Source organism: Cajanus cajan, chromosome 7, assembly GCF_000230855.2.
Source record: "Cajanus cajan strain Asha chromosome 7, NIPB_CcT2T_4, whole genome shotgun sequence".
Classification (NCBI taxonomy): Eukaryota; Viridiplantae; Streptophyta; class Magnoliopsida; order Fabales; family Fabaceae; genus Cajanus; species Cajanus cajan.
In genome coordinates, this window is record NC_138523.1 from 45,928,022 (window position 1) to 45,952,232 (window position 24,211).

General features: G+C 30.4%; 3 protein-coding genes across 4 annotated transcripts; 1 reads left to right on the forward strand and 2 right to left on the reverse strand.

The window, feature by feature from the left end:
- Positions 1-1,121: 1,121 nt before the first annotated feature.
- LOC145950044 (putative UPF0481 protein At3g02645) lies at positions 1,122-2,855 on the reverse strand. The gene has a single exon (XM_083060966.1). It carries the CDS (start codon positions 2,853-2,855, stop codon positions 1,122-1,124), a length of 1,734 nt encoding a protein of 577 aa, XP_082917092.1.
- An 8,920-nt stretch (positions 2,856-11,775) lies between these two features.
- On the reverse strand, positions 11,776-15,160 carry SD3 (import inner membrane translocase subunit). The gene is made up of 6 exons (XM_020383311.3): positions 14,856-15,160; positions 14,586-14,764; positions 14,427-14,475; positions 13,840-13,959; positions 13,003-13,191; positions 11,776-12,254 (listed from the first exon to the last, which is right to left on the reverse strand). The coding sequence occupies exons 1-5, from the start codon at positions 15,024-15,026 to the stop codon at positions 13,018-13,020; spliced, it is 693 nt and encodes a 230-aa protein (XP_020238900.2). The 5' UTR covers positions 15,027-15,160; the 3' UTR covers positions 11,776-12,254; positions 13,003-13,017.
- Positions 15,161-19,608: 4,448 nt separating this feature from the next.
- LOC109817969 (uncharacterized) lies at positions 19,609-24,163 on the forward strand. 2 transcript variants are annotated; one of them, XM_029268747.2, is made up of 7 exons: positions 19,609-19,912; positions 20,074-20,303; positions 22,023-22,234; positions 22,313-22,547; positions 22,630-22,715; positions 23,282-23,373; positions 23,606-24,163. In XM_029268747.2, the coding sequence occupies exons 2-7, from the start codon at positions 20,124-20,126 to the stop codon at positions 23,884-23,886; spliced, it is 1,086 nt and encodes a 361-aa protein (XP_029124580.1). In that variant the 5' UTR covers positions 19,609-19,912; positions 20,074-20,123; the 3' UTR covers positions 23,887-24,163. The 2 variants fall into 2 exon arrangements, with proteins under 2 accessions (XP_029124580.1, XP_020238924.1); XM_020383335.3 differs by having other exon boundaries at positions 20,081-20,303.
- Positions 24,164-24,211: the final 48 nt, after the last annotated feature.

Sequence of the window (24,211 nt, forward strand, 5' to 3'; positions counted from 1 at the left end):
TATCAATATTATCGACAATACCCATTTCATTAGACAATACATTCTTCCCTTTTTTACCTTTATCTTATCTAATTTCTTAGAAATTGTTATACTTGAAGATTTCTTAGAATGTGATAACCTAACAAGGCTAGAGTGAGTATAAGAAGAAACAAAATCCTTTTTTTCTCCATGTAGTAAAAATGGAAACACTTAAGTTCAATGCTAATGAATAAATATATACAAGAAAGAAATGAACTATGTTCTTCAAGTTTCAATAATGATAAGGAAGAAAAAGGAGCACAAAATACATAAAAGTAAAAAATTATTTTTATTTATAAGTTTGAGAAAATCTTCAAATAACGTGATTATTGATGACAAAACATATCATTATTAAAGGTTGTAGAAGTGAAAATACACACCCTAAATGTTTAATGATTAGAAGATGAATAACTCTCATAAATGAAGGAAAGAGATTAAAAAAACTCTTAAAATTATTACATCTCTTAGAATTTAAAACAATCTCATTTCTACATTAAAATAAAATAAATATATATTACACATAAACATTGTATATGACAACGAATTTTATCACATAATATCAAACCTCTTTTACTCTCATATCATTGACAACATGAGGAGTAATATATTAACCAAGTTGATGACGCAAGTTTAACCATATTTTTGGTTGACTAAATTGAACATATCAACCTCCAACTTGAAAGATTATCCAATATTATAAGTATTGACCAAGTTAATAACGCAATCTCAGACTTAGCGTCAACATACCAAGTTGAACATACTGAGCTGGATATCCTGAACTCCAACTTGGTCAGTTATTTCATACCACAATTATAATGATTATAAAATTGAAGATAATAGATAAATACAGTTAAAGAAAAGAAAAAAAGTATGTACAAAATAATTAACAGTAAAGATAAATACAAATTAACTTTTGTTGGAGTGGTTTTTGTAAATACTTCTAACGCATTTTATCGAGATTGAAGACAATCTAATATTAAAAGACGAGAAAAATTATCTTGCAAGATTATTACTCCATCGAGTACATTCAAGTAAGAACAACAACCGAATACACACATAGAAATACAATAAACTTACACAGAACTTATTATTTTGGTACAAACTTACATAGAACTTACGAAATCATTAGTGATACCATAATAATCCCAGTCTCTAGGCAGATTAACAAGTGTTGAGGAGCGACGAGAAGAGCAGACATAAATAGAGCAATAGGTTTGTACAGCCGTGAGAACCAAAAATATGAAAGCCGCAAGTACTGTCATGAGTTTCCAAGAAGGATACACATAGTTGGTCATCACCCTCAGTAGCCACTGGCTCTCATCGAACTTTGCGTTTACCTTCTTAATCTCTTCTTCCAAATGAGCAGTATTGGTGGGCTTAGTCGATTTGCTCATCCCATTGAAGAGATCCGCCACAACCTGATCACTCAGCTCCGTCACAATGATTTTCTTTTCCACCAACACCTTCACATCTCCGGGATTGTCTATAATAGCTCTCATGATTTCAACGTACCTCGCGAAGACAAAGTAAGTGGGTCTTGTCAATGCCTCGTAGGCTACCAGGTTTCTCATAATGAATTCCGAGTTGGCATCTAATTTTATAACAGGCAAAAAAAACTGACACGTCCGCTCTTCGTATTTGATGTCTGAGATGCCTCCTTTCGCAGGTTCGAAGTGGATCCCAGCTGCTTTGAGTTCTGTTACGGATGGAATTGTGACAACGGGGCGAGCATTGTTTTCCATACTTGTTTGCTCTAGTGTTGCGCTAAATTGCTGAAAATTTTGAGCCAACGGTTTTAAATTTTGATTCTGGCCTAAAACATTAAAAAAGCCACCAACCATGGGGAGATAATGAGCTAGTTTTTTCACTAGGTCAAACGCAGCCCTTAAGAATTCACCCAACTTAGTCAACAGCCATTTCAATAGTTTCCAGATGAGATAAATGGGTAATCCCACAAGCACGGCTAAGATGACGCAAAACATAAACACATACCATAATATGGAACCAACAAGGGATGTACTAGTAGTTGGCTTTGTGGCATTATTAGTGATCTCATTTGCGTTAGTTGCTCTGTCCTTGTTACCTTTTCCATCCTCTTTGGGCTTCTCAGCGTCTGACTTGGGGTTCTTAGGCTCAGGCGGTTTATTGGGTGCTGCCAAATGGTACATGAGATCCAACAAATGGTGATGCTCCTCGGGCTTTCTGGAGAGTTCTTGCAAGTTGACCAGTGGACAGTGTTTTTGGCAGAAAGCCAGCATTTTTGCCCCTACATCTTGGATTTGGATTCCGTCCTTGGTGATGAAGTGGTTGATTTGTTGAAGGACGCGAGAGGGGATTTGGTTCTCGAGCATGAAAACGTCTCTGATAACAGCATCCATGGTCAACTCCACACCGGCATCGTTGACGAGGGGCATTCCGAATTTTCCGGTTAGGAAGAAAGTTTGCTCTTGAGGGTCAGCCGGGACGTCGCTGTAAATCAAGCCCAACAAGAATAAGCCGTCAAAGACGAGTGTGCTGCGGTGGTATTCGCCTTCAGATGGTGCATGGTAAAATTCTGAGACGCGGCTATTGAGGCATTGGGACAAATTGCAATGGTGGTCATGAAGACGGGAGTATTTGAGGGCTCTCTTGGCTGCTGCTAACTTGAGTTCATATGTGATGGTGAGCTTCGTTACCGAACCATGGTAGGGCCCGAAGCCCACGAAGTGAGGGGTGAAAGCTTTGGGATTGCCACAACTCAAGGATTTGGGAACACGGGAGACGCACACTGCATACGAGTATTCAGACTCGTCAACGTTTATGATCACTGAGGACGACGAGTCACTTTCCGAAGCCATCTCTTTGTTTTGTTGGAGTCATGACCTCCATCTTTTCTATCTACCCATATATATACACACACATGACACAACCTTTTCCTAATCTCATCATCCTATCCACTCAGGTGTCCAACGTGCATGATATGATTTTAAATTCATACAAACAAACAACAACCTACCTTAATTATATTATTTCATTCAATCATTTGTTATATTTTCATCAATCATCCTATGTACCAACCACCATAATACTTCCACTCTATTTTCTCTCTCTCATCTTCTTACATTTTCTTTAATTAGTGTCGAAAATCATTGCTCTATCCAGCTCCATGCACAAGAGAATCCAATCTAAAATCTAGGGGCACTGCTTGCTGTCTTTACTCGTATTAAGACAGGTTCAAAGGTGTTAGGTTATGTTTCACATCAATAAAATAGAAAGAAAAAAAATAACAACTTATAAAACACAATATTCTAATAATTCATAAACTTTTTAGTTAACGATTAAAAGTAAAATTAACGATTAAAAGTAAAATTACTAAGACTTGGATCCAATAAATACCATAAAATATACCATCATCAAAGAAAAATTAGTCTCCACGAATTTCATATTTTATTAATTGCAACTTGATCAATATTATTTTACTGTCAAACTAATCACATGTCCCAGAATTTCATATTTTATTAATTGCAACTTGATCAATATTATTTTACTGTCAACCTAATCACATGTCCCGATTAATATTGTATGTATGCTTTAACAATTAATTTTACCATGCATATACATATGGGTCTTCGTCTTCTTTTAAAATTACAAGTACCTACCATCTCTCTCTCACAAGGAACTCTCTAGAGAGTTGTTAGAGAGCCTTATTTTTTTTTAATTTCTAATTCTAGATCACATCTATCTTTATGGTATATATATATATATATATATATATATATATATATATATATATATATATATATATATATATATATGAATGACTTTCAGGATGAGTTGTTCTTTTTTACTTAAAATAAATGTTAACTTTTACCAATAATTAATGACCAAGTTGTTGAGTATCCTTAGAAAAAATTACTAAAAAAAACTCAAGTTGTGGATGAACACATTACACCAAAATTATTTTGTGGCAATTATAATTTATTATTTAGCGAATGGCTGTTATTTTTTTATCAACATTTAAATAAAGGCTGGTGTATCCAGTGTCGCTAATACTATTACCGGCATTTATATAAAATGCTGGTAAAGATTTACTGAATTATCGAAAAAATTTATTTTTTTTAGTGACAATTCTAGTAGTCATTTTAAAGGCTATTAAAAGTTATCTTTTTCAATTGTCTCTTTTACTTTAAATAATTTATTCCTATAATTTTCTATTCTAAATTTACAACTTATATACTTTTTTTTATCTTTACTCGATGTGGGATTTATAAGATGAAAGTTGTCTTTTATTTATATATTTTTTAATTGTCTTGTCTCTTAAGAAATATGAGATTTATAAGGTGAAAGTTGCTCTCTAATTATTTTATAACACTATTGAATTTGGTAATAATGGGTAATTTGATACCAATTTAGAGTAGTGAATTAGGAATCAACCCTATAAAATGAATCTGTAAGGTGATAGTTATTACTCACTTATATACTATTTAATTATCTTATCTCTAATCGATGTGAGACTTAAGTTTTTTCTAATAAATAATTGTCGCTAATAGTAAACTTTAGTGTAACATAAATATATTTTTAGTGGTTATTATATATTAGTCATTAATATTTTTATATATGACAGCAATTAAATTATTGCCATTAAATAATTGTCGTTAATAACAAATTTTGTTGTAGTGACAAATGCCTTTTTCGAGTCAATGTGCCAACAACTAGAAATCGGATTTGTCCGTTTGTGCACGGCAATTTTAATGAACGTAAATTAATATTCCTAAAATGAAATTGACGAAACGTAAAGAAATAATAAAGATTATTTCACACACAAAAAAAAACTTAGGATAAACTATTCACATCTTGATAAAAAAAATTCATACAAAATGATGGTTGACCAACTGTAATAGATAGGTGCCATGCGCTCACATATGGAAACAATTTATCTAATGAAGAATTTCTTGTTTAATTCTTGTTGCGTGTAAAACTTTTTTAGGTTAGCAACAAGCACAATATTGTAAGTGAGATTAATTCTATATCAATGCCTAAATACTTGTGACAGAAAGAAAAATAAAGAAATCCACACAATAATTTAAAATCCCAAGTTGTACTGATTATTTGACTTGGTCTATATTGACTTTTTAATAAATAGAAATTTGTCATTGTCTTCGGTATAGATAAGAGAGGTTGGATGAGTGGAAATGCGACTAATTTTTTATTAGAAATAGGCCTGAGCACGGGGCGGGTTCGGACGGATTCGGGTTGAAATTATTAAGCCCAATCCAAACTGATCCAAAAAAAAAAATCATTTTCAACCGTGAACAATATTTCAGGTTTGTCGGGTTCAAGTTTTCGGGTCTCGGATTAATTGGATCGGGTTAGTCGGATTGGGTCATATTGGGCCCAATATTTTTATTTTTTATTTTTTTCTTCTCTCTCACAATTCCTTCATCCATATTCATGTCCTCCTCCATCGCCACCCTTTCCGATTTCTTCAACTATTCGATTAAGGGTAAGTGCCTTTCATTCAAAGTTCCTTCCTTTTGCTTCAAAACTTGACTTGAAGGTGTTTGTTGATGGAATCGAATGGAATGTTATCTGCCTTGGTAGGAGTTGAAAACCCTCACAATTTGCCACACCATCCCCAAATGGTACCCTATGCCATCCATCATGACACTGATCCGCACCATCCACACCTTCAGCACCAATCGATCAAACATGGCTACCCTAACTATTCTTCATCCAAGACCAAACAACCCCAACAACAACAACAACAAAGCACTCTCAGTGATGAGGATGAGCGGCGGTTAGGGTTTCTGAGTAGAAGAGAAGGTTTCGCGTGAGCAGCGATGCTTAGGGTTTTCTTCTCGTCTCTCGGTGCTACTGCTACCTTTAAAAGAATAAATATTATATCTTTTAAGTGTTTTGAGTCGGTCGAGTATGGATACCCACGGGTTCAAATTTTTTAACCCGAACCCGACCAACAAAACCCATTACAAACCGACTCTAACAACTCAAAAAACTGGAAAAACCTTCAAAAACCAGTCGCACTCAAAAACTCACCTACGGAGACTTCGGATTCGGTCGGGGCCGAAATTTCTGCTCACGCCTAATTAGAAATAAGAAAAGAGACAAAAACTACATCTCGAGAAAAACGAAGTGTTTGCACTATTTAAATATCTAAATATCAGAACTCTTTAAATTTCATGATGTCATTCATTTTCGTGGGAACATAAATATAACATTATTAAAGATATTACACTTACAGCGTGCTTTGAGATTTAGTTGATAAATTGTATTAATAATTTTTTTATTATAGTGCTAATAAAAATGATATGTGAAATGATTAAAATAAAATAACATACTAAGAACATCTAATATAATTGATAAATAATTGAGTTTTTTCTTTAAGTACGTTATCAGTTTTTTTTTATAAAAATTTTAACCACTAAGAAATATATTTAATAAAAGTTGACTAAAATGATATGAATTCATACTTGTATTTTTTTTAGTAGGAGGGGGAGAAAACAATAATATTCTAATCCGAATAGAGAACGTAAGCAATCCTAAATCAAGCGTTTGACGTCATTACATTCACGTTTTGTGACGTCACTGCCACAAATAAGATAACATAATCCCAGTTTGAGACACTACCGGTCAAACTTAATTAGAACCTTTAACATTAACTGAACTCTTCATGCTTTTGTTTGGTTCTAGTATATTTTTGGTGCAAAGTTTTTTACTAAAATCTTTTATGATAATAAAGATATTTTTGTAATCTCTTTTTCTTTTCTTTTTTTTTATCAATCATGTCATGTTTACAAACACTTAATTTGATCCTTAATGGAATTAATTGTAACTTCATTAGTAAATTAATTAGAATCTTTAGGTTGAAAATTATTTGTGTAAAAATGACAACAAACACTTCCTTCCATATAAGAGTAGTGTACTATGAAAATATAACATATGAGATCTTTGAAGGGAAAAAAAAAAACTTTAGACCTTAAGGTGTTTTGCAATTAAGATTATGAAAATTATCTTGGTAAGGGGACTATTATTAAAAAAATCTCAGTGATACAAAATACTATGAAAATTTAGCGATTATTCTGACCTAGAACATTCGATAAGTCTAACTTGTCCCTAGACCCTAGAATGTCCTCCTATATATATTAAGCACACCTACATATCAGGACCCCTTATCTTTTACTCCTAAATCCTTGATTGATTGTAACATAGTACTAGTTCTTGGATCTTATCACTTTAAAGACTAAATAATCGTATATCATAAACATCTCATTATCTCATAAATTACGTTGCTCTTCTTGCATAGTAGGGCAAGTCTCCGGATGCCAAGGCATACTCAAGGTATATAATTAATCACTGAAATATCGATCCAACAAAGGATTGGTATTTGAGCTACTTGTAGGGTATACAACCCCCTAGGCTCAAATGCAAAAGCATGTGGAGCATTATTGTATCGTATTAAGGTCTTGTTTGTTGATCAAATTCAAGATGAAGACATGGTTTTAATTGATTTTGATGATTACAAATAAGTCTCTTAAAAGATAAGAGTGCAACATGTGTTTGGTTTTGTGTTTTGAGTGTTTTAAGTTTTGTTGTTTGTGTGCTTTGTGCTTGGTAAGTAACTTAGTATTTTATCTCTATCTAGATGATTTATAATGATTAAGATATATTTTAGAATTGATTTGTAAAGAGAAATGGTATGAAAATCAAGATATTAAGTTTTCACTTAAATTAATTGATTATTTTAAGTAATGATCAATTATTTGTTCTATTTTTTAGTAACCTGGGGAACAGTTATTGTAATAATCAATTATTGCTCCAAATAATCCATTAAATTTTTTTTTATTGATTTCCATATTTTCTAAGAACAAAATAATTGATTGTCCATGTTAATAATCAATTATTTCAGTTAGAAAACATATATATATATATATATATATATATATATGTGTGTGTGTGTGTGTATATATATATATCTTTTTTCATACTTTGAACAGAGAGACTTGATTCTTTGTGATATCTTTTTCAAAAATACTCTTTAAGAAGCATTTTTCTTTGCAAGAAGATGTTCTTTAACCTTTGTGGTAACCTCAAGACAGATTTCAAGAATTGATTATCATATTCATGGAGTGAAAGGATAAGTTACTTGGTTGATTCACCTACTCTGATATTTTTTATACATTAGGTGAACAATAGTTCATTTCTTCAAGTTTTGTTCTTTTTTCCAAGTATTACAATTTGTCTTCCCTTCATATATTTGTTCTTTAGTGTTGAATTTAAGTGTTTCCATTTTTACTGTATGGAGAAAAAAAGGGATTCTGCTTGTTTTTTTTCTTCTCATACTCATTACGACCTTAAGTGGATTATCATGTTCTAAGAAATCTTCAAGTAGAACAATTTCCAAGAAATTAGATAATGGAAAAATTAAAGCTAAAAAAGGAAAAGTGTATTGTCTAAAGAAATGAGTACTGTTGATAATATTGATAGTGATAGTAAGAAACAAAAAAAAAAAGGAGGAAATAGCAAAAAAGAATCTCATACGTTGATTATAATACTTGGATATGAGTGGGTCAGGGGTGACGAAACTAGTTTAGAAATAATATTTGATTCTCTTCAACTAGCTTCAATGTGCTTCCAATCTTCTTTCATAGACTTGAAAGCTTCAAAGAAAATCAACAAGGGTGGAGGAGGAAGGAGAAAGTATGCACCACTTCAAATGAAGATAAGTAAGAATGTGAAGAAGTTGCTATAATGAGAAATTTCTTGATAAAAATTCATAAGGAGATAATTTCTTCAAGAGAAAGAACTAAGACTTTTAAAGAGAAAAATTTGAGTTTATTTCTCAATTTACTTCAAAAGTGGCATGTAGATGTGGCACAAAGGTATATATAGGGTTTGATTAGGTTATGGTGCGATCTAGACTAATCTTAGTTAATTGTAATCAAGGTTAGTTAACTTGTACCCAAGATAATCAATTCTAGTTACATGTTTGGTGTGATTAAACAAGGTCATGTGGTTTATTGGAGTTTGTTAGAGTCTTGAATGAACCATGGAACATCTTGTCCTCCCTTTAATATGTTGACATCTAACCACTTGGTTTCCTTACAAGTGGATGCCCACCACTTGATTCCCACATAAGTGGATGTCAACTTCAAAGGCTATGCATCCAAGAGATGCTCTCATGGGTCATTTAAGCCTAATATAAGTCCAAAACTTCTTTTTTCTAATTACACCCCTCTCAAAATATTAATTTCATCCTGAAAGTAGGAATTACAAGGAAATAAATTCATGTGCTACTTAACTAAAAAATACAAGGTCAAAAATTAAAAAAATATTTACAAAGAATAGAAAGTAAGCTACTAAAAGTAACTCAAAACTCAATAAGAACTTGGATCTTCTTTCTTTAGGTCTAACTCACTCTTCTTGGCTACTTGTGGATTTGGCCCCTTAGCATGATGTCATCAAGGAGTGATGTTGGTAAATATAAAAGTAGATTTGGAACTCTCTCCAATATAACTTAACTTCGTAAAAAAGTGACAATTTGTTCATCGTCCTTGTCAAACTACATTTATCAAAGTTCTCATGTTTAACCATCCAATTCTTAAGTCAAACCTACAACTCGACTAAGATGTATTTATCAAAGATTCGATATTAGTCATCTCTTGGTAAGGTTAGATCATGTGAATATGTATCTTGATGTGACATCACAATGGGATCCTAATCTCACTACAGAAGCATTCTACAAGGAAGATCCAACCTTCATTATTAACAAAGCAATCATTGAGAAGGTTGGTGAATAAGAAAATCATTATGACCGAATTGAGTGATAGGGTGGTGGCAAATCTCTTCAATGGGATGAGCAAATAGATTATGCCTACAAATACTCCTCATTTGGAAGAAGAGATTAAAAAGGTAAACACAAAGTTTGATGAGAGTTGGTAGCTATATATAGTAAAAAGATAAAAACAAAGTTTTGTGTAAGTTTATTAGGAGTTAGGTTTTCATAATTACGATTTCAATGCTTGTATTTGGTAGAAATTATACTTGATTTTCTTTTTTTGGATGAGATGTAAAGCTTACGTGTTGTATTTTGATTTGCGAAGATAATATAATTAAGATAAGGTTGTCATTGTGCTTTTTTATTTTTATTTTTTGTTTTATATTTTATATTTATTTATTTATTATTATTATTATTTCTATTTCTTTCACATATACATATTAATTTTAGTTTCAAATTTATTTTGATTTAACATCAAGTTCAAAATATAATATTTTGTAAACTAATTACTTTTTTTTTTAAACTTTATCATTATCTATATACTTGAAATTTCTTGATTGTTTATCTCTCTCAATTTATTATTTTCATCTTTATTTTCAATGCTTTTTAAAGAATTTCCAATATTTAAAAATAAAATTATATAACAATATAAATCTTTTATCATAAATGTAATATATAATTGACATATTTAAAATTATTTTTTTGTAAATATTAATTATATAAAAATAAATATTTTTCATATGCATTATATTTTTCATAAATACTTTTATCCATTATTATTTGATGATGATAGTAATTAATAAAAATCTATTACATATCGTCAGTTGTTACACACAAAAATATCATTTTAAATACAAATTTAAATCTGAACGTCAAAGCATTGTACACTTTTGTCTGAATTCTTCAATATAAACAGCGTCCACAAAACAATAATATTATTACAGTAAGTGATGAAAACGCAATGCAAGTGCAAATCTTCTAAAGCAATGATGCATTATTTGATAAACTAACCAAATTATTGTTCAATATAACACTTTCTTTTTACAACATTAATATAACACTTAAACCATAGAGACCAAACCACAAAAATTTCAATAATTCATTATTTTTATGCATATCTATATTTATTCCATTTCATTTACCTTATTTTTCACTAGATACATAGATTGTGGACCTGTGGTGCCTATAATCATTTTATTAAAAACATTCCTATTAATTCATGCACCAATGTGTTAAATTCAAGTTCCCTCGTTTAGCAATGAGAATTTATATAGATGTGGTGTTAGGATGCTAGACCTATACTACTGGAAAACTATCTAAAGTCTACGATTAGAGCTACAAGAAAATAAAATAAAAAATAAGATATTTTTCATTGAAACCTTCCGAGATTAAAGAGATAAAAAATTATAATTTAATAGTTACTATAGATGATCACAAGTGTCATCATCTTGTCTCAGAAAATTAAAATAAAACAACATTAAAAGACAAAAACAAAAATATTTGAACTTCATCATATAAAATCTTTTAACCATTTATTTTTTCTTCTTTTGGGTCTCTAGAGCCCATCCCATCATGTGGTATAGAGTTATGGAAAAAGGAAATCGTGGTTGTGGCATATAAACAGCTTTCAAAGATGTTGCACTTGGACCGAGCTATAGTCACATGTTTACTGATCTAACTAGCGCAATATTATTTATATGAAGGAGAAGTATCATTAATTTCTCTTTTAAAAATTTCACAGGCATAACTAGTTATAGAATAGAACACAGACGGAAAGACCCATTGGTCTCTATAGTCATACATAGATGCTAAAGAGAAGAAATAATAAGGTAAATGAAATGGAATAAATATGGATATGTATAAATAATGGATCTAGTGTAGTCAGGTTTATAGTTTTTATTATACTGACCAATAATTTGGTTACGTTACCCAACACTGCACCATTTTACTATAAAGATCTCTTTCTGTTGGCGTATCAAAATAGGTGAAATCAATGAAACATCCTTACTATCTGTGTGGTAATAATCAACATCAATCTTATATGATCCATATCAATTTTCGTTTTTGGCTTCAATAACCTTATATATTCATCCTAAATTTGGCATGCTACAACCAGCTACTCAATGTACTTCACAAACCAAGCCATGTAGAATTGTCAGCAATAACAACAAATTGGTAGATGAAATTCTCAATAGCTGTCAAGGACACAGTAATTGCTCTGGTCATGGTTACTAAGATCCTTGCCCCAAACTTTTCCTCAAATCTGCAGGTTCTAAATGGAAAAACAAAAAAAAAAACACAAAAATATTGAACCTGAGACTTGGGATCCAGTTTCTCACATTATTTGACTTTCTTTAATTGTCTTTCCTTCTTTCATCCCTTATGAAACATGGACTGGCTATAATGTGATCAATGCTGATAGCTGAAAAATGCAGCCTCCAGTAATGGACCAAATATTAAAGACCTGCATTAAGTATTTTAGAATTCTTATTATTGTTCGGGTTTTATTTGTATGCATGAAAATATGAATTATATACGAATTGGACTATAATACCAACAGGTAAAAGGATTTTTTCCTTCTAGTATACAATCAGGAATTCAGAAATCTTATGATTCTTCAAGTTTCATTTGTATGCATGAAAATATGAATTGTATATGAATTGGACTATAATACCAACAGGTAAAACGATTTTTTGCTTCTAGTATACAATCAGAAGTTCAGTATTCTTAAGATTTTTCAAGCTTCATTTGTATGAATGAAATTTGAAAATAATAATATGAATATGAATTTTACATACAAATTGGACTGAAGTACCAACAGGTAAAAGGAATTTTTACTCCTAGTAAAAAAATTTGGAGTATATTTTGCAAGGCTGGCACACATAAGATAACAGGAACACAGCGAAAGCACCAAAAAGCATTGAACAGTTCCTATAGCCTGATATTCACAAACAAGCCAATGTAATCAAGAGCTTAAGTGAGATATTCGGGGCATTCATGAAGGAATCGGACAAAGTGCAAGGTATATATATAAATGATCAGGTTAATCAGTTAATGGAATGTGAAGAACAGAAGATAATTAAATAACATTTTGAAGCAGGGTATATACTCTGTGTTGTGAAAAGTATGACCTCCACATCAAACAGAAACACAAAACAATCTAGTATCTACAGATTGAGTAATCAGTAAATGGTACAGAAAAAAAAAAAAACCTTTTCCCATCTAGGCTACTTGGTTGCATTGTAAGATGGTATGTATGACTCCAAAATTATTTGTGCTGTAGAAGGTGCTCTAATCTCAACAATCAAGTAAGTAAACTTCCATTCATTGTCAGCTTGGCCTTTGAACATCTCGGAGAATACTTTTCCATGTCCATGAGGGCCCCGGATATAAAAATTAACCTGTAACCCAAATTAACATATTTGAGTAAGAACCATATCGGTATCTTAAATATAAAGACACGGCCACTAAATAATAAGTATCTTCCACACCATAAACGAAATTTTAAGAATTTGAAAAGGCAGTGATAGAACTGGATCAGCTCAGAGAAGAAAATAGATGAAGAAATGAAACAGAACTGTGTATTATTCTCTAGAACAATTCTCTGGTAACAGAGCAAGTAATAAATTACACTAATGCTCCCCGAGAAACCCTGACCTCTCACTCATTCCCTAAGAGTCCAAGCCTTCCAACTTGATACAATCCCCCTTCTCTCAACCCCTTTTCTTATTTATAGGTGACATACCTTATTTCTCTGATTATCGCAGCTCCCAACTAACTAACTAGTATAACTAACAAATAGCTAACTAACCTATTAGTACTATAATATTGTAGCCAACTATTAAGGGGGTTAGCCGACACAGAGGAACTATTCAACAATATATCCAATAAAATCCTCCTATACCTTGCCTCTTTTCTCTCCTTTCACTTCTATATTCATCTCCTCCCTCCCAACCTTCTTTTTATCCCAGGAACATATCAAAATAGTTCTCATAAAATAAAATCTGTACAAATCTACAAATAAATTTGAGTAATGCTGACAGATTCACCTCTACATGCTCAGCGCCATCTTCATCAGTCCATATCCTGTGAGGAATTCTTTGGCGAGCAGCTCGATTTCTACTTTCCTGACCATAACCAGTAATCGGAGATCCAATCCTGACTCGTACCTGGTACAGAGCAAAATCATTGCAAGTGAACATAAAATCAGCCAGCTGGTATAGAATCAGCTACTACTACTACCCATATTACCCAGTCCAAAACTAACTTACAAATCACCGTTTGATCTAGAGCAATTAGCCAATTACAAAATTGTTCGAATGCATGCACTCGCCCCCCACCCCTTTCAATTACATATCTAAAAATGTAGCATGAATCAATGTTCATTGAAGCGTACAAGGATTAGCCCCCATAATTTAAAGTCTGTTTGAATATAAGTTTAGAATCGCCTGAGAGCTTCTCTACTAAAAATAAAGAGTATTTTTCAATAAAGAAAGTCCCCAAAAGCTCTTCTAATATTGTACCTAACCAGACTCTAACATAAATTGGTTAAGTTGAAAATGAACTTCCATCATAACATTACAAGTCTCCAAAACATAATATTTGAAAGTTGAAATGAACGAAAAACCCAACTGACCTGACCGTCATCTTGAATTCTCTTGAGAGCCTTGCTATAGATCTTGTACCTGTCACCAGCTCACAACAATTAAATTTAAATTTTTACAGAAAAAAAACATGTGGCATTTTCCTTAAAGAGAAGAAAGAAAAAGAAAAAAAAAACAATGAAGCAATTTACTCCTTAGGTTGAAATATAAGCTCCTTGAAAACAGCATATCCAGCAGCAGCCGCGATTCCGAGCCCTGCGAGAATGACAACGCTGTAAGAGGCGCCCTCCACGAACGTCACTGGCTTCTCGGGAATGTTATAGGTTGGGGCACTGAAGGGATCGTCGACATTGGCTACGTCCTTTTTCGCCTGCAAAACGAAATAGGTCAAATTAGGTTTCGATTGGACGCGGAAAATGACTCGCTGGCTGACTCACTGGCTGACTCACTGACTGACTCACCTTATCGTTGGGTTCGCGGGATTGAGATGATTTGGAAGAAAGAGGCCTTGATGGTGTGATTAGGAAGGGAGGGTGAGTGACGTTGGGGGGGTGGCGAGTAGCGAGAGAGCGCGTGGCATTGTGAGTGCAGGCTGAGAGTGCGCGATGATGGCACAAGATTCTGCGGAACATTGCGGACGCTTTCAAGAGTTTAAGGAAGGAGGAGGGATTTTAACACTCACACAAACCACAACACCCTTCGCACTTCAAAACGCCGCCGCCTCCTCTGTTCGTGTTATCCTCTTCCTCTTCTTCCTTTATTTAACCTTTTATTCATTATTCACTTAATTTAACCTATTTTAAATATATATATATATAATGTATAATTTATGTCAAAATGTAAAAATTAAGTATATTAATAGTTTTTTTTAATCTGTTATATTTGTTTATATACAAATTTTAAATAAAAGTATTTATAAGATTTTTTTTTCATTCCTAAAGTATTCCGGGCTCGATAGTAATGACTAATCGCCTGGTTACGAGGGAGATACTTCAAAGAGTGGGATAGCTAGCCTCAAGATTTAACGCGATTGCATACAGAACACAAAATTCGAATTTCTAACCTTTTTTAAGCAAGCGTTACCGTTGATATTTATAGGATGATAATCGTTAAGTATGTATTCTAAATTATAACATACATATATTTTTAAGACTCTCACTGTCAAAGTGTCAAGCTCATTCACTAGTTGGGCTCCATATCATAAAAACCAAAAACAAACTTTGGGCCAAACAAAGTAGGTTCGAACAGTAAAATTACATGTTCAAAAAGTGTCGGGCCTGATAATTTTAATTTAAGTTTAAATATATTTTTAGTCTTTAAATTTAAGATAAAATTTTTTTTGTTCCTTAAATTTAAAATTGTTATTTTTAGTTCCTGTAATTTTTAAAAATTTTGTTTTAGTCTCTTAGGTCACCAATAACATACTTGAAAGTGACTAATTAAGACAGTTATTCAATATCAACCAGATTTAATGTAATATTTTCACTAATAGGGACACCAATAGGTAGATTCTATGCAATAATATTTGATAAATTTCTTAACAAAATTTGAATATAAAGACTAAATTAAGATTTTTTGAAATTACAGGGATTAAAAATAATAATTTTAAATTTGAGGGATCAAAAATAGATTTACCCTAAATTTGAAGGACTAAAAATATATTTAAGCCTTTTAATTTAATTTTTTTTTGGTAAAGCTTTTAATTTAACTTTTAATTTCATATAAAAATAAATAAAGTGATCAAATTTTGCTCACCCAATGATCACTGTAAAATTCAAACTAAACTAATAACTCATTTTGACAATTCCACTAGCTCTTTTCATTCTCTTTATTAGAATATTTTAACATTTTCTCTTTTTATGTATATATTTTTATCTATCTTTAATTGTATGTGTATCCATGAGATGTATGAGATAAAATATTCTTTGGAAATAATAATAAGTGACAGTTAAAAAAATATTTTATACATTAATTTCTAAAAACATGTTTCCCGAGAATATAAGATGCAAACAAAACATATATTAATGCACAATATTATTATGACCAACTACGTCAATTTTCATTTAGCAAGTTAATTAAAATTGGGCGCATAATCATGAAAATAATATCAAAATATAACAGTTTTCTTTCCATGAAAATTCGGTATTAAAAATGATAAGGAACCGATTATTATAAGAATTCAATTATCACATGGTTTTCAAAACTTTTGAAATTCTTCTTCATTTGCCAATTTTTTTTATTTTTAAAACGTGGAAGAAACATGCAAAAAAAAAAAAAAAAAGCTTCAAAACAATCAAAGTTACCAGCTATTAAATTTGTATTTCAAAGATACTTAACCGAAATTGATTATAAATAAAAGTAATTAAAAGTCAAAAGCATTGAGTAATAACAATTTTTTTTGGCGTTATTAAGCTAATATACAAAGTGTGTTATTAATATACACATATAGGCCTTAGAGCAATAAGCACCACACAATATATTGTTACTGAATTAACATGTCATACCAATTTGTGTATATATATTTTTGAATCGTTTTTTAAGGAAAATTTTTTGACGAGCCTACAATTAATTTATATCATAGTCATGTTAAATTTTTAAAAGTATCAATCTTAAAAATGTAAACAACTAAAAAAATTTAATTTGTGTTTCATTACTGCATTATTTCTACTTTTCTACTATCTAAAATAATGATGCATTATTTTATAGTTTTATTGTATTTTTTTAACTATATTTTTTATATGAAATGTTTGTAATGCTACTTAACTCGTTAATAAATTATACATGATCAATATAAGTTAGCATTTTAGTATGCATAATGCATAAGATAATTATTTATTTTGTATAATTAATTGGGAGGGGTGTTTCTTCTAAAAAAAAAACACTTGGGAGAGGGTTTGTGAAATCCAAGAATTAGAGAATAAAAATAAAATTAAGAAGTATTTTGAAAGGAAAAAAAAGGTAAGTAATGAAAGGGTACTATTAATAGAGAGCTACACATTTATTTTTTTAATATTTTAATAATATCATAAAAATTTATAAGATTTATAAATATTTAATGAGATTTTATAGGATAATATTAATTTTTAAAAAATAATATAATTAATGAAAAAGATAACACAAGTGATAAGATCTGAGTTAAAAAGATAAAATTAGTATCAATTTTAAATATTTTAATAAATAATAGATAATTAATTGTAATTTCATGTCAAGACATTTTTTTACATAGTCTTTAACATATTGACATTTTCTCATTTATATTCTTAGATTTGAACATTAAGTTCAAAAACATGGTATTTGTTATTTGTTAACACTAAATGAAGATTGTTATGAGAAAAAAAATAATGTTAAGAGTTATTACTATGATAAAAAAAAATCTTGAAAAAATTTATGAAATTGTATATTATCAATATAGGTTGGTCTAAATAATAACAATTTGTATTTTTTAACGATTTATGATGGAAAGTAATCACTACTTTTAATGGTAGATATCATATAATAATACTATAGTTACAAAAAGAAAATTGACATTGCATATTGCTTATAACTTAAAAATAAAACTATCAATCTCATTATCACTCATCTTTAATGTTTTATCTTTTATCTCTTTTGAAGGTACATTTCACACACTAATTTATAAACAATTTTTCTCGATTTTAATTTCATGAAAAGTTATAAAATTAAAAATTGTTGATATTATAATTATTTAGTGGGAAAATTTAATTCAAAATTTTTAATAGATTTAATTTTTTACCATATATAACTTTTTAATATATATTTACAAATTTAAAATTTTAACATTAAAAATTAACATTAGTCAAAATTCAAATATTTAATAATAAAAAATTAACAATAGCTTATATTTTATTGATTCAAAATGATTTTAAATATTCATAATTCAAAAGAATAAATATTTATAAATTTAATGTTAAAATTAAAAGATAAAATAAAGATAAGAGAAATAATAGAAAGAAGAAAAAAGAATATAGCAAAGTAAAAAAAAGATAAAAGGGGAGAAAAAGGAAAAGGTGGAAATAGAAAGTGGAAAGATAGAAAGAGAGGAGAAAGATAGAAAAGCGAGAAAGATACACAAGAAGAAGAAGAGGGAAAAAAATATATAAAAAAAGTTACTTAAAATCTTACCGTTTATGAAAAATTGTTGGATTAGTTTGTTATATATAATTTATATTAAAAAAATATCATAAAATTTATCTTAAAAAACAGTCTATTGAAATGTTTATATTTTAAATATCAAAATATTTTTTTAAGTATAAAAAAATTTAATTAAATATCATTAGATTTTTATATATTTTTTAAAAAACTTTTAATTATGTTATAAAAACTATTTTATATTAAAAAATATCAAATATCACGTGATTTATTTATTTATTTTTTAAACCTTTTTAAATTTCAATCTTATATTCTATTAATTTATATTATAATTTAAATTATTCAATTTTCACAACATTAAAATAATATTTGATTAACAAAGATATGTTTTATAAATTAGTTATTTGATTGTCAACTTTAAAATATTGATAGATCATGATTATTAACTAAAATAAAATATCAAATAAAAAATCTTATATTACTAAATATTTCAAACCGTATTTAAAATATTATTTTGTAAGGGTAACAAGATAAGTCAATCCACTTAAATACGATGACACACCAAAGAAATAAGGTAAGTCTAAAAAAAATGAATTAAAAAATATAAATCATTTCACTTAAATATAAGTTGATAAGTTGACTCACTTTAATAGATTGATTCGTTGACAAATTGACCAACTTCCAATCCATTAATTTTTTTTAAAATTTTTAATTGAAATATTTCAATATATATTATCTTTTCAACCTATAATTTTATTAATATTTGTAAAATTAATTAAAGAAATTAAACTTGTTCATACAAAGAAGCAAACTAATATTTTTTTTTATCAAAAAAGACACTATACATAAAAATATATATAATAAAAATAATTACTAAAAAATAGAGTTAAATTATAAAATTAAAATATTATTTAAACATAAAATTATTTAGAAATATATATATAAAAAATAAATTAACCTCTTAAACTCAACCCACAAAAGTGGGGTTTACGAATGAACCCACTAACCACAATCCAGCTTGGCATATCTATTACTCCAACAGAAGCAGGTGATAAGCACGTGACCAAGACAAAATTAAAATCAATCCGCAAGAAACGACCAAAGGATAAACAATAAAGAAAAAAGGGAAACTACAGAAACAAACAATGCAAAACATAAGGCTTATAGATCAGAACAATCAACACTGACACTGTCTTCATCACACGCGGCGCACCGAACTCTCACTCCCTCGCCACCAACCACTTCCTTTCTTTTCATTCTCTTCTAAACGTTAAACTTCACCAACTCTTTTTTTTTTTTTTTTTTTTTTTTTTACTCTCTCTGCATATTCCTTCGCACTTTGACAATGGAAGCGTTTCACTAAAGAACAAGACGAGAGGGCAATTAATGATTTGTTTCTCCTCTTAATTCAGTGAGTTTGTCTCTATCTCTATTGCATTTATTATCGTCAATGCCACTCCATCTCGTTTCACACTGCATCACAAATTGCAATGCATTCCAGCTTTGTTTCTCTTTTTTTTTTTTTTTTTTAAATCATAATTACATGTTGACTTATTCTTATGCCTTTTTGAGGAACCAGCGCTGAGAAGGAAACTTTGTCAATTCATAATCCACTGATCTTTATGTGGCCTATGCTCTTCTGTTTTTGTTATTCGATCACTGCAACGTTGGACGCGGTTTTCTGTCTCTGTCTTGAGAAAATTATGTCCTCCTCTTCGCTTCTTCGTCTCGGAAATCCTCTCTCCAATTTTCAACGCTTTCTTCTCTGTGTCACTCCAGATGTTCCTTCAAGGACTCTTCAGGTATTTTATTTTATTCAATTTTCGTTCTCCTTAACTCTAAATTACTACTAATTCCTCTCATCGTTTCGGAACTTTTCCCTTCTCCTTCTCCTTCAAAATAAACTCAATTCCATTTTATTTGTTTTTGTTTTCAAAATATTATTTTATTATTTTTTAATTTATTCTCTTCCCTTGAATTTCTCAGCGTAACACGCTGCTGAATCTGAATAATTGTGGATTTCGATATCTCAGGATAGGATAACGGAGGAGGAAAATTAGAAACCGATAACTCTTTTATTAAAATTAATTAATTATATTATCTATGGACGTAATAAATAAATATCAAAACAGTGACTGTTTTCTGTGTGTCAAAAATAGTCTTAAAAGTCTGACTTTTAAGATAAAAAACACACAAATCGTAATAATTAAGTGTGGGTCAAATGACTCCATTTTGACCTTGGTCTTTTAAGGAATATCCCCTAGATGCCGTCGCATTGAGATATTTTTCATTTTTAGGCCCTTTTATATTCGCATGCATTATTCCTTATTATAATCCGGAAAATTTGTTATATAACTATTTTAAAACAGTTTTAAAAAAATTGATTTGGTTAGTTTCGGCAATTGCCTCCTTGGAAAAGAAAAGACATAATGTTGTTATGGTTTGTAATTTCAACAGAAATTGCATAATTTTGTTAACTACCAAGGAATTCAATTTTTTTTAATTGGCTAAAATTGATTTTGTGAAATTATTTTGGTGTGGATGGGGGTTCTGTGAGATGTAATTTTACAGAGAAAAAACATTAGCTAGTTTGCTGAATTGTTACTCAATTGGTCTGTGTCTGTCAGTTAGGACCAAAGCATAGTTATGAAGTGTCGGAGTTTCTTTTAGAAGTTGCATGCCATGGGATTCTTGTGCCTTCACTTTAGCTTATGGGTGATGGTGACTAATAAGAATCATGATATAGTACTGTGCACTGTGCAGAGTACCTCCTCTTTTCTTTTTTTGATTTTCTTTTAGCATGTGTTATTTATTTATATGATAAACATTTATTTTATATAACTAATATTTTATTTTAAAAATGTTAATATTTAATTTAAAAATGAAAAAGTTTAATTGAATTCAAAATAGATGAGAAATTAAGAAAAATCTTTACGGATGTTCTTGTTAAAAATAACTCTTAAAAAATATTATGGTTCGTTATAGTTAATTTATACAAAGAGATGATTTCTTTTAATTTCGCTTTCAATCTCTTGGATATATATTTTTGCCTTCATTCTCTAATTCTTGATTTCATACCCACCATGAAATTGAAAAAAAAATTATGACTTAAAAAATAGAAAAGTTAAAATTAAATAACAAGTTTGACTCACTTTTAATATTAAATAAAAATCTAAAAAGACATTTAATATTACTAATTAAAAATAAAAAAAGTCGTATTTATAATTAATTGTAATGTTATTATTTTCGAAAAGACGAGACACGATGATTCTTCTTCCCAGCAAATATTTTCGACACATGTTACTTCAAGTGGGTAGGAGTCTAGGAAATTCATGGGAAAAATTGCCCTTACTGATTACTCATTCTTATGGTACTTTATGTGAAACAGTTTTCATAGCAATCTCTATTTCCTCCAACCCTCTTAGTAAAAAAATAATTCACATTTCATCCTAGTGAAAGATAGCAATGACATTATCGACACGTTTTCTTAAATTTTGTTCCTTTTATCATGTATTTTACAGAGCTGCTGTAGTGATGCAACTGGTCAATCCTTACCTCTTAGCAAGGACACAATTGCATACATCACTCTGAAAGATCTATGGGATTGCTACAATGAATGGAGTGCATATGGTGCTGGTATTCCTCTCATGTTGGACAGTGGTGACACTGTGATGCAGTACTATGTTCCATATCTGTCTGCTATCCAAATCTACACCAATAAATCTGCTTCTAGGTGTGTATAAAACAGCACTATATGCTTATTTGATAAAATTTGTTAACAAATGATGTGAATCATGTCATTATTTTCTAGGATTATTCGGAGAGACGATAGTGGAGTTGAATTTGAAAGTGATTCCTGGAGTGACGATAGTGGAAGTGATAACCTATCTAGATCATTGAGTAACAATTCTAGCAAAGCATGGGATATTGATTCGGATTCAAGCTCTGACCAAGCGGGTTCATGGCCAACAAAGGATGATGACTACCTTTACTTACAGTATAATGAAACATCTCCACCTTACAAAAGGGTTCCATTTGCTGAGAAGGTAGTCTTTTTGAGTGATACAAATGAATATGGTTTTTTAGTTCTCTTAAACGATGCACGTATGCTGATGTTTCTTGTTTCAGATATCTGAGTTGAGCAGAAGCCATCCAGCATTAATGACATTGAGGAGTGTGGATATTTCCCCATCAAGTTGGATGGCTGTTGCTTGGTGAGCAGAATTAGTTGTTTTTATTGTACTGAAATTTTTTTGTTTTTGAAGATGAACTCTACATCTAGGAAGTGAGTGCATCTGGTGACAAACTAGCCTTGTTTTTAACTCTAAGAATTCGTAGATAAATAGCTTAGTGAGCAGAAAGCTAATTAGTTTTATAAGAACCACTTGCACGAGTGGATAAAGTTGTGAAGGAAAGTTTTGCATTTTCAATAAGCTTTTAAGAACCATTTTCTTGATTATTTTTGCTGCAATTTCTGTGTCATTCAAACATAACTTGCGGTCGATGTCTGTGTTGTCACAAATGCTATTTTATTTTTAATTTACTTCAAGTTAAAATTGATTTGCAACACTATTTCTGAATGATATAGAAATGAAGTTGGTGAAAGAGTATTTTCTTGCTCAACTATTGGTTGTGCGTTTTTCATAATCACGTATGTAAAATGTTTTTAATCAATTTTGTTTTTGCGGATATTGTGAACTTTATATTTACTTGTAGTTAGATCTCTAGTTTCCGTTTGATTCCATGATAGAAAGATCTCATACTCGTTATCACTGGGTAGGTACCCAATCTATTCTGTACCATGTCAGAAAAATAAAAAGGACCTGGCAGCAAGCTTCCTCACTTTCCATGCACTGTCATCTCCTTCCCAAGGTATGAGTCAATCATGAGTATTTTTTTCTTATACTTCACAAATTATCATGTATTCATTGTGTTTCTGAAGGAACTAAGCACTGTACTATTTACATCCTTGAATTTTCAAAGTGTTCATATTATTTTACGTGATTGTGTTAGATATGTTTGGCATGCAATAATTGATCAGTGTGACACATGCTTCACATTCACTAGTTTCAAGTTCATAACTATTTGCTTATTTGTTTTGCAGATTGTGCAATCAAATGCGATGAAATTGACTCGGGGAAAATTACAAGTTATTTACCTGGGTGGCGAAATATTATTAGAGAGAAATGCAAGAAAAAAGAGAGTGGCTGCATACCTCTGTCTCCATTTGGGCTAGCTACATACAAAATGCGGAAAGATATGTGGTCAAACCCCTCCAATAATCCAAGAGTGCCTGATCTGTATAATGCTGCAGACTTGTGGTTGAAGAACCTCAACGTTGACCACCATGACTTCAAATTCTTCAAACTCAGACCTACCTTGTAAATCCCATCACTAACTCACCCCCCCTTTACTTAGTTCAGTAATCAGTACTCTGATTTCGGTATCAGAGGCCCCGTAGGTGAAACACTAAGGAAACGAGGTTATATGTCAAAAGCATGATGTATAGCACTTGAGCACTGTACAGTTTTGTTTACCCGGGTTATGTTTTTTTATCCCCCTCAATCTTTTTTATTAGGCTACTTTTAAAGGTAACAAAAGTTTTTAGGAAACTAATTTATTACTATCTCTTTTTTTAGTATAATATTTTTTTTCCTTTAAATATTTGAGTTTCGCATATCATATTCTTCTCCTTTATTGCAACGTAGCA

Bases quoted from the DNA above. Each gene is read 5' to 3' on its own strand.
- LOC145950044 (XM_083060966.1), bottom strand. From the start codon at position 2,855: ATGGCTTCGGAAAGTGACTCGTCGTCCTCAGTGATCATAAACGTTGAC.
- SD3 (XM_020383311.3), bottom strand. From the start codon at position 15,026: ATGTTCCGCAGAATCTTGTGCCATCATCGCGCACTCTCAGCCTGCACT. The intron at 13,960-14,426 runs GTCAGTTGGGTT...GCTCTGTACCAG, and splicing joins GAATTCAAGATGACGGTCAG to GTACGAGTCAGGATTGGATC. The intron at 13,192-13,839 runs GTGAATCTGTCA...TTTGGGTTACAG, and splicing joins ATGGCGCTGAGCATGTAGAG to GTTAATTTTTATATCCGGGG.
- LOC109817969 (XM_029268747.2), top strand. From the start codon at position 20,124: ATGTGGCCTATGCTCTTCTGTTTTTGTTATTCGATCACTGCAACGTTG. The intron at 20,304-22,022 runs GTATTTTATTTT...TGTATTTTACAG, and splicing joins TTCCTTCAAGGACTCTTCAG to AGCTGCTGTAGTGATGCAAC. The intron at 22,548-22,629 runs GTAGTCTTTTTG...TTCTTGTTTCAG, and splicing joins GGGTTCCATTTGCTGAGAAG to ATATCTGAGTTGAGCAGAAG.